General features: G+C 44.1%; 1 protein-coding gene across 2 annotated transcripts in view; it reads right to left on the reverse strand.

Moving 5' to 3' along the window:
• Positions 1-11,093, reverse strand: part of LOC306920897 (insulin-like growth factor 1 receptor) — a 91,194-nt gene that overhangs the window by 42,254 nt on the left and 37,847 nt on the right. For both annotated transcript variants that reach the window (XM_079497875.1, XM_079497874.1), the window contains exons 3-4: positions 2,788-3,097; positions 1,357-1,496 (exon numbers count right to left, since the gene is read on the reverse strand). In XM_079497875.1, coding sequence (XP_079354001.1) covers positions 1,357-1,496; positions 2,788-3,097 — 450 coding nt within the window. The remainder of the gene's footprint in view (positions 1-1,356; positions 1,497-2,787; positions 3,098-11,093) is intronic.

Genomic DNA, 11,093 nt, shown 5'->3' on the forward strand with positions numbered 1-11,093 from the left:
TCCCTTCCTATATTCAGCTATTAGTGTAGATTTCCGTGAAATGAAATGAAATGATTACTATATTTACCCAGGGTATCTGGGCTAAGCTCAAGAACTTGTTTCCAGCCAGGCCCTGCTCATAGAACATTTCATCGTAGTGGTTCAATGCCTTGTTCAAGGGCACTTCAGCGGTGGTAATTTTAACGTGTCGGACCGCTGATTCGAACTGGCGACCTTCCGGTATCAAGACCGCTCTGCAATCCGTTCGGCCACCGCTGCCACTACACAAACATTAAATTCCCATTGACAATGAACGGAGAATTTAGGTCATATGTGTCTGAGCAAATCGACATGTTACGTCATGATGATTTACAATGATAAGAGCGCCTCTCACTCCACACTGCTGTGAGTTTTTGAATTACTAGGCACAGTATGTAGAATTCTGATGTTTAGTTATTATTCTAAAGCCATGTTCCTGCTGTTCTACATACTGCCAATCAGGAAGTAATTAAGATGCGTCTGACACAGGTATTTTGCTATAGTGTGACCAATTCAAACACTCTTTAATCTATTCTACTGCTATTATGTCCACTAAAAATCACACCCATGTGAAGTGAGGGGCGCTCTTATCATCGTACATCATCACGGATCATCTCATACTGGCTATGATTAGTTAGCTGATTTGTTCATCTACTTAGTTAGCTGATTTGCTCATCTAAATATGACGTACATTTTTCCTTCATTGTCAATGGCGTTTACGTCCTATTTAGCGAACATTTGACCTGAATTCCCCTTGCATTGTCAAAAATCTTGAGACGTGTGGGGACAAAAGCTGTATATAGGAGGGCCCCTCAAAAATAGCAAACCGATTGTGAGCTTGTAGATCAGCTATTTTCCGTACATAAAATACATGCTATGCTGCCATTCAGTAACAATCATAGACATATATAAAGGCTAGATGGCTCAAGGTGGAGCCATCTTGCTCCGGTGCTACAGTACAGTATGTTCTATGGCAGCTCAAACAAAAATACTCATAACTCGCTCAAATCTTGACGGATTTACAAACGGGTTGATTTATTACAAACGTTATCAACGTGGCTATGATTCAGGATGCTTATCTCTCTGCTTAATGATATTTTTCATATGAACGTCATATAAAAGCATATAAGTATGCAGACGTCTGACGTTTATAACAAACCAAACCGTTTGAAAATCGGTTGAAAATTGAGCAAGTTATGGTTATTTAAAAAGTACATGCCCCATAGACACAATCTGCTGTAAGATGGCCGCCACGTAGCGACATCGCTCTCCATGGCCAGCAGCACGGGTGAGCCATCTAACCATTCTTATATAATCGATGGTAACAGCACTACTTACATCCTCTGCGTATGTTGATGTGGATGTTGCCTTTGATGACCGTGCAGCCTTTGAGCAGCTGGGCGGCGTTCACAGAGTCAATGGTGACTTTCTCATCACAGATCTTATCACATAGTCCATCACATGCTGAACAGAACATACTGCAGAGAGAGAGGAGAGGAAAGAGGAGACAACTACTTTTACATGTTGTTCTTCAGAGGCCTGATTTCACAACGCAAAGATGGACGATGATGCCTCTTGCCGAAAACTGATGATAAAGATGAGCTGTGGGGTCGCAATGGGAGAATGTACAGTAGATCGGCAATTTTGTGTGTGACACTATCACTATCATTTATTTTTTTAGATCCCCATTAGCTGCCACCTAAGTAGCAGCTACTCTTCCTGGGGTCCACAACAAACAAAACAATACATATCACATATAAAAAAATATATATTCAGCCGAGTACTTAATTAACACCACGAACGCCCAGGGGTATTTAGGACCATTAAATCAGAGCGCCTAGCGATTTGCAGCAACGGAGCACATTTAGCGACGCACCAGGCGCCATCTTGGATGTAGCTGAAGTAGCTAGATGTAGCCAAAACACCCCCGAGGCGATCGACAACAACGGAAGGTATGATTAATTCTAACGCGACTAGCGACGGGACCGTGATGGCCTGTCTAAAACATAATTTTGCTTAGAATTGGATGGAATGATTTAGATCAAAGGTTATTCACATTTTAAGATTTTCGGTCTCATCCACTAAAATGGGGGGGAACATTTTGGATGACGTCCCAACCGGAAATTACATCGAATGTTGCCCAACAGACGTAGCCTGGTTAATAAACCAGACCGAATCAGCCGTTGGCAAAAAAAAGTTGCCTACCAGCGGATTACGGTCTGGCGAGGCTCAGTAGCACGCCTCTTTCCTACAGCAGAGAACAGGTCGGACCAATCGGGACACGGTATGCAATATAGGCGGGCTTTGGTACAGTGACGTTCAATGCTTGAGACTTTTGACTGACAGTAGCTCTGACCAATTGCGTCAAAGAGAAAATGTTCCCCGGGAAATGAAATCCAAGTGGAGCCAGCCCAGACTGATATACCGCGACAGTGTTGTGTGATATTAGTCTGGCTTATTAGCCAGGCTACAACAGACGCTCCCAGCCTTTGGAGCTATGCGATCGGTTTTGATATCAATAAATCTCTGTCCTTTTATTAATCTCCGTCCTGAGCGCTGGGCGTTACTATTTGATAGGATGGAGAACTTTGTTTATGCCGCTCAGGTTGTTAACATTAGGGTTATTGATCATGTGTTTTTAAGGAGTTAAAACTCACTGGGTGCTTTAAGAATATGTTACACCCATTGCACAGTGGCCGTACACATGGCCTTGCATAGTGACAGAGGACCACCTCTCTCCACCCTACCCTCCTCCCCCACAGATCTCACCTGTCAGGGTCCGTGCGGGTGTACCCGGATGGACAGTCGGGCATGCACTCCCCGGCGTGGATGACGAAGGTGTCCGAGTCGGGCAGGTGGACCTGGGAGCAGACGTCCTCGCTGACGCAGCGCCAGCCCTCGAAGCGGTAGGTGCCGGCGGGGCAGTCGGCCACGCAGCGGCCCTCGTGGTAGTAGTGGACGCAGGCCACGCACGCCAGGTCACTGCCTGGTGCCCAGCAGCTGCCCAGACACTGGGGGTGGCAACACTCGCCCTCCTGGGTGCACGCCCGACGCTCGCGCACACACTTCTCCGGACACTCTGTTGAAACAGTAAAAGAGAAGGATTGAGTGATTACTTTAATACTTTGTGACAGCCCTAGTCGCACACAATTACAACTCCTACAACAACGTTTGTAATGATCATGTGTGTGGTTGTCACAACAAAAGCCAAAGGCATCATCTTACTAGGTCTATACTGTCTTACGGCCGAGCTACACCGAGCGCGCGTGTGCATAAAACTCGCACACGCGAGCCCTGCACATGCTCACTTTAAAATGGGACTGGATCTAAAAGTGCGTGTGGCTGAAAACGCCAGGTGTAGCTCGGCCGTTATGCGTATAGACCGTAGTGTGACAAATACGGTCTATATACACAAACGCATAAGGCAGACACAGACACAGACACAGACACAGACACAGACACACACACACACACACACACACACACACACACACACACACACACACACACACACACACACACACACACACACACACACACACACACACACACACACACACACAGTGAGTGGACATGCAAATATCGTCTCCGTCGGGTGGAAACATCACATGTCCAAAACTGTTACTTTTCAGGATACAAACACAAAAGTAACAAAAATATCACCCTCAAAATGCGTTATTGCATGTGTGCATATTAGTACCTACAAAACTAAGACTACGCACGAGCACACACAAACACACAGTAAACTCAGTGAAACAGGGTGTCACCGTCTATGGCTCGATGTGTTTTTCAACAACAAGCCCGCTCCTTCCCTACAACTTGTGACCAGACGCGACAGTGTACCCGGCGCCCATTCAACAGCAGATTTTTGACAACAGACACAGACACTTTCCAACACTTACCACCGCCAACGTTGGTTCGGTGGCATTCATTAAAAAGTTGATGCATCGATTTCATTAACAGAAGTCGACTCAAATTAGGAGAAGTCGAAAAACATTTTCATTTGTTTTCCCCATTATCCCATATATATTAATATTTTCCCATATTTTTGCTCTGTGTGCGTGTGTACAGAATTCAAACTGTAGGATTGTTTATTGTCACGGTTATTGTAACTTTACGGGCGGGACACATGAATCTCTCCGTCTCCGGTCAGTGCGGGTTGTTGTTTATTTACTGCATATGGCTCAGAAAAGAAATGAAGAAGTTGTTGAAGTTTGAGTCGGATGAGAAGGAAGACATGTTGTTCACATCATGAATGTGGAAGGTAATAGCAGATTGTATTCTGATGATGTGCCAACTGCCAACTGCTGCTATAATGTTAATTATACCTATGACCTATATCTTCTATTGTGTTCTGAAGGTCGGGCTGCTGTGCCACTCTCGTTTTAATGTTATATTTTCATTATTTTGTATTGTGTTCTTATGGCTGGCCGCTGCTGTGCTGCGCTGTGTGCCAATTATGCCCCATATCTGTTGCCAGTGTGCGTGTGTGCCTGCACCGTTTACTGTTTACTATTACATTTTTATCTTCTGATAATCAGCGCCTTGCCATACATACATGTGTTGCTTAGCAAAGTATTTTCTAATGGGTTTCTGTGCCATAGATAGATAGATGGACACATTGGTTCTCAAAGTGGGGTCCTAGGGGGGCGTTCTAGGGTGTCCCCACTCCCCAGCATAATTACTTAATAGCATCACAATCACTTTAGCCATTTTATCCATATTTTTATATATTGTATTGTTACAATTTGAGTTACAAATGTTTGTAACTCAAATATTTGCTTCTGGAGGTGGTCACAACATATTTCCAGATGGGGGTCCGTGGCCGAATATATATTTCTATCAATTACGGCCACTTGTCTAAAGTGTTGTTAGCCTGATGGTTGCTACCAGTGGGTTCACCGGGGTCAGCACTGTTGTGAGTAGAGCCAGACACTACACAGAGTACACCACACACACACACAATAGGCTGGGTTTACTCGGGCAGAACAAAGCTGTTTGTGTGTTACCCGTTTTCAGCTCATTAAGTAGAGAGGTCACTGTGCATCGTCTACACCCAGAGCCACCTACTGAGTGTGTGTGCACAGCAGGGCACTTTGCTGACCAGCTCCATAAACACAAATTAGAATATTTCTACATTTCCATGTTGCATACGTACATAAGTATGCAGTTGTTCTTCACTTCTCAGAGTAGGTCTGTCACACATTATTTATTTACATTGGAATTTATTGTATAATCGTCACACTTGAAAAAATGCAGTACATTTCAAGCATTTAACAAAGTGTAAAAATTAGCAATCTAAAAGCTCATTGAGCATTGCATCGCGCCCGTTGCGAGCACTCACAGTTGCACACCCGTAAGGGCCATTTGGAACTCTCCTCAAGGAACCATGAGTGTACCTGGAGACACAGACCCCGTTTACACGAGAACGGTTTCCGTAGAAAACGGCAAAATTAAGTATCGTTTGCAGGGGTCCGTTTAGAAGGCAACAGTGTTTTTGTGGGTTGAAAACGCAACAAAGTGAAAATGCTCCGCCCCGTCGCCATATAAACAGGAAAAACTATGAATCCGCGTTTGACATCATGGCTCATGTCGGCTCACGTCGCTTCTGTGGATTACATTGGTGCAGAGCCGTAGGCGATATTTGGAGTTCCTAGGATGAGCAAGCGCTCCCTTGCCCCGCTCATCCTATGAATACAAATGTAGCGAGCCGCGAAACCACACTGCATTGGTGAATGTAAACAACCCGCCTTGTGAGGAAGTAGAATGGAAGTGGTTTTACTACGCATACGCGCCTGGTCTATCTGGCAGTGTGTCACCGCTACCTAGCCACCTGGCATGCACATTACAGCGTGTGCAATCAGTGTTGCGTCTCTGTGTAAATGCTGAATAAAAAGTGAGAACGCAACGGGACTTTGCCATTTTCTGTAGAGACCGTTGCCGTGTAAAAGTGGCCCGAGACCCACTGGTGTAGCAGAGTGTTTCCAGTGAGCCAACATTCACAATATCAGCACCCTGACTCCGTTTCAACATAGCCTTCATTAGTAGCATTGGTAACACCTAGCCTATTGGGCACAACCTATAACAATAACTGGCACAGAAAAGGTTGTGATACACCAGTTGTCATTGTATCGCCTCACAGCGTCTCTTTAAAACACGACACCTGGCTTTAATTTAAAAAAAATCACCCAAAACGACACAGTTATTGTCCTAGTGTTCCCCATGTAAGATGACACCTGTCCCAGGAAGTCATGTGAGAACTGGGGAGGTGTAGGACACACACACACACACACGCACGCACGGACTTTCGTGCGGTTGTTTTTCTGCCCTTTATGCCCATCCACATTCGACAGACTAGATCAGTCAGTCCACATATTAAAGAATAAACTAAAAACACCTTTTTTCATCTGCCTTTGAAATCACCTACTGTACCTAGTTAGTCTGAACCAAGCACTACACTACAGTCATCCAGCTCATTGTTTTTGAGTGGTCCATCACTCCAAGGAACAGCAATGTCCCTATGTCCATCCCTATGTATGTCCCTTTGTTTGGAGTACCAACAGGGGGCGCTGTTGCACCACTCACTTCAGACTGGTCTAATTTGTATTTTCTTTTATGTGTGAGTTGTACGTGCGTATGTACGGTATACACACATGGCAGCCAGTACTTTTGACAGTTTTCATGCAGGAACACAATTGTCCATGAATGTTTTTTATAACCAAGTGCATGTGTTTGTGTAACATACAGACGGCTGTCTTGACAGCACCTGTTGTGACTACTCACCATTCCTGCATCATTACACAGACTCAAGCAGTCACACATACGAGTACATATGTATATGGTTGCTGCTGGGCAGAAACCTCTTACGGATAACTTGGATGGAAACTAGCGCTTTCTCATGGCAATAAAGCTCATTTGAATTGAATCACTTGCAACTCAATGCAACGACGTGCGCCGACGTGCAATGGGACATATCACACCGCTGCGACGAACGAAAAAACGGCTTTGTCGCGTCTCAAATCATTGGCGTGGTTTGGGCTTAAGACTAGACTAAGACCATTTCAGGTTAAATAAAAACATCACTTTACTACCATTGTGGACCCTTTACACAATGCCAATCCTGTTTATTATTGTATGAATATCTTAATTAAAAAAATCTCCAGTTGGCTAATATACATACTGTATGCTATGAACATTTATTTCATTGGCATTTTAATGGGCCATCACAGATATGATTCAACTGGTTCACAAGGGATTTTCTGCAAATCAGTTAACCGTTAAATGAGTGTTTAATGAGACTCAGCGACCGGTTATAGAAATGAACAATTATTGACATCCTTACACACGACAACACACCCAAAATAGCATTGCCACGCACAGCTCCCATGTCATCATCATCAAGTATGCTGATGATACGTCAGTGATTGTCAATGACCACAAGACTGTCTACAGGTAGGAAGTCAGATCACTGGCACTCGGGTGTCCGGAGAACAAACTCGCTCTCAATGTCAACAAGATCAAACAGCTGATAGTGGACAGCAGGAGGCAGAGGAGAGAGCATGTACCCATCTTCATTCAATGATGGCTTTTGCCTATATATATATATATATATATATATATATATATATATATATATATATATATATTAACAAGTTGAGATTTTTCCAAGTCAACTTTTCACACAGTAAAGTTAAGTTGAGTCGATGGAATTTAACAGGGGGCGAGTGGAGGTGCGCGTGCTCAAAGCATGTCAAACAAAGCACTGCGCACACAGTGGCCTCTCCAATATGGCACAGTGTATGTATCATCTCTATGGCAAAGCGCTGATTATCAAAACATAAAAATGTAATAGTAAATAGGCTACTAAACAGTGCAGGCATACACGCAAGTGGTACACTGCACATTGTGGCAGCGGTGGCCGAACGGATTGCGGAGCGGTCTTGATACCGGAAGGTTGCCAGTTCGAATCAGCGGTCCGAAACGTTAAAATTACCACCGCTGAAGTGCCCTTGAACAAGGCATTGAACCACTACGATGAAATGTTCTATGAGCAGGGCCTGGCTGGAAACAAGTTCTTGAGCTTAGCCCAGATACCCTGGGTAAATATAGTAATCATTTAATTTAATTTCATTTAATTTAATTTCACACTGGTACACAGACCAGGGCATAATTGGCACACAGCACAGCACAGCGCAGCGGCCCGAGAACACGATACAAAATATAACATTAACACTAGTGGCAGTACAGCAGAACGACCTTCAGAACACAATAGAAGACATAGGTCTATAGTAACATTTATAGCAGCCAGCAGCAGTTACACCAGAATAGTATTAGTATTTTCAGTTGACTAAATCAACTGTTGATTTAGTCTAGTCAACTTTAAACTATACTAAAACAGTTCGGAGGACCGTAAAAGGGACACGCACCACACACGTGGTAACAAAAGTGACCGTGCCGCCTCCGTTTCTCGCCCCCGTCTGGCCACCTCTCTCTCTCTTTCTGTGTGTGTATCTTTTCATCTACTCTCTACCATCTATCTGCAGGTAGTGTGGGAACTCACCTGAGACAGCACATAACTCATCTGCACATCATCCACCTGACAAACAACCCGCTACCTCACACACAGAGTACTAACAATCACTTCATTTAACCCATTAAAACAGGGATATAATCTGTGTCATTTTAGATTTTAGCTATATCGTTTTTTTCAGAAAAGATATATAAACTCACAATGTGCCACTTCGTGCCGCTATGCAAGCGTGTACATCCTCTATTGTTTGAAAAAACTTGAAAGTGAATACATGTGAAAAATGTTTTGAAGTGTGTGGGTCTTGCTAGCCAGGGATCCTTTAACCCATTTTGACCTGACCTTTTTTTCACGATTTTTCAAAAATAGCAGACCTACAAGCTCTGCTATTTTTCAATAGCTAAATTATAACATAATGTTTAAAACACCAAAAGGGGTTCCCGCCCCAAAATGGGGTAAGGCAGCAATGTACATTATTCCTACCAGGGGTGGGCAACTTTGAATATGGAGAGGGCCACTATATTTCCACATTCACTCCAGAGGGCCACTATATTTCCACATTCACTCCAGAGGGCCACATTGCATACACTGTTGCAAAAATAGCAGATCTAGATTGAATTGAAATCCTGATTTTTTTTAAATATATTTGTATATTGGAATCCTGGAAAGTAACATTTTTATTCAATTTCAAATGCATTTAGTTATACTTATGTCAACTTTATGAACTTAAATGCAAATACATTGGACATAAAAAAATACATACTACTAATTTAGACTGAAGTAATTCAAGCGGGTCATGTTTGCATGTTTGGAATTGTAACAGCTGAAATCAATCATATATCAGTATTCTGATATTAACCTGAGGGGCACATTAAGCGATGGTGAGGGCCGCATGTGGCCCCCGGGCTGCCGGTTGCCCATGTATGACTTATATAGAGTAACGTAGAAACTAAGACCGTACGTTACAACCAATACGGTACAACCACAACTTGAATTGTGCCTCCTAGGTGTTTTTGGTCTTTGTTGTTGTTTGTTTTTGACTCCACCAGGGCAAAGGCTTGGGGAGAGAGTATCTTTTGCACTCCGTGCGTGTGTGTGTGTGTGCACGCGTGCGTGTGCGTGCGTGCGTCCGTCTACAGCTAATATCCGGCACCGTTAACCTGGTCGATGCCAAATTTTGCGCACACACTCCCTGGATGCCAACGATGAACCTCTGCCCCAAATTTTCCAGAACGGCCTGTTATAGCGCCACCCAGGCACAGGGCTGGGCTAACTGGCGCCCTGGGCAGGAAAGTGTCTGTGGCATATTTAACTTTAACAACATAGTTTTGACAGCTTAAATCCACGCGGCAGGCATTACTCCAAGTCTCGACACGCAGCAACAACAGCACCTGCATCCTCTGCCCCTTCACAATAATAAGTGCCTTAGTTCCCTTTGCCTCCTAATGCTGCACATTTTACCCAGGTTATTAAAAGGAAATACAGTAGGTGTAAGTTGTAACTTAACAGCATGAGAGAGAGGCCGCGTCAACTGTCACCGTAAACACGACATACGGACAATCATCCAGCCGTCTGTAGTTGGCACCCCCCAGTGGTTGGCGCCCTGGGCAATTGCCCACTCTGCCCAGCGCATTCGCCGGGCCTGGCGCCACCAGGAGGCCAACTTTTGAAAAACACATTTACTCCTCCAGATTCTGTCCAAAAATCCCGCAAATTGTTTCACACCATCTCTATAGTCATGTGTTCAAGACGGATCTGTCCGATATTTCATATTCCATCCTAATTGGCTAACATTGGCTTTCAAAGTTTGCAGGATTGGTCCGCTTTGAACAAAAAGCCTCAAATCATGAACGCAGCGTGCAATTTTACGTGAAATCTTTCACAGACTTTCCTACTAGGCTGAGGAATATATCCCACCCTTTTCACATTGGCCGTTATAGTGCCACCAACAGGTGGATTTTTGCAAAACACATTTTTGCCAACAAAATGCCTCAAATCATCCAATTGCCATCCAAGGCGTAAGAAGAAATGGCACCCTTTTCACATTGGCCTATTATAGCGCCACAGGAGGCCACAACCTGACCTGCCCTGGTGGAGACCTGTGCCCCGAGGGGCACTTTATCTATTTTTTGGGGTACTTTTTTCCTGTCCTTGGTCTATGTTCAAGTGGATGTGATTGCTCCTGTACTATACCTTGGGGGTGGGTGGGTGGGTAGGTTGAGGACAGCATTGTTAATTGCTGCCCAAATAATGTGAAAACCACAGACTGACAGATAGATATATAAAAGGAAAAAGAATGGAATGAATCTTCTCTTCTGGGGGTCCCAGGCACTAAAGCATTTTCAGGTGGGGTCCGCAGCCAGATACATATCATTTTTGGGGGTCCTTGGTATGATAATGTTTGGAAACTACTGAGAAGAACTGGCCTCAGGTCTTAATGGGTTAAGAGTTGAGTTTTCACTTATGAAGAATTCAATTTCACACACACACACACACACACACACACACACACACACACACACACACACACACACACACACACACACAC

This window comes from Electrona antarctica, assembly GCF_951216825.1.
Source record: "Electrona antarctica genome assembly, chromosome: 3".
In the NCBI taxonomy this organism is placed as follows: Eukaryota; Metazoa; Chordata; class Actinopteri; order Myctophiformes; family Myctophidae; genus Electrona; species Electrona antarctica.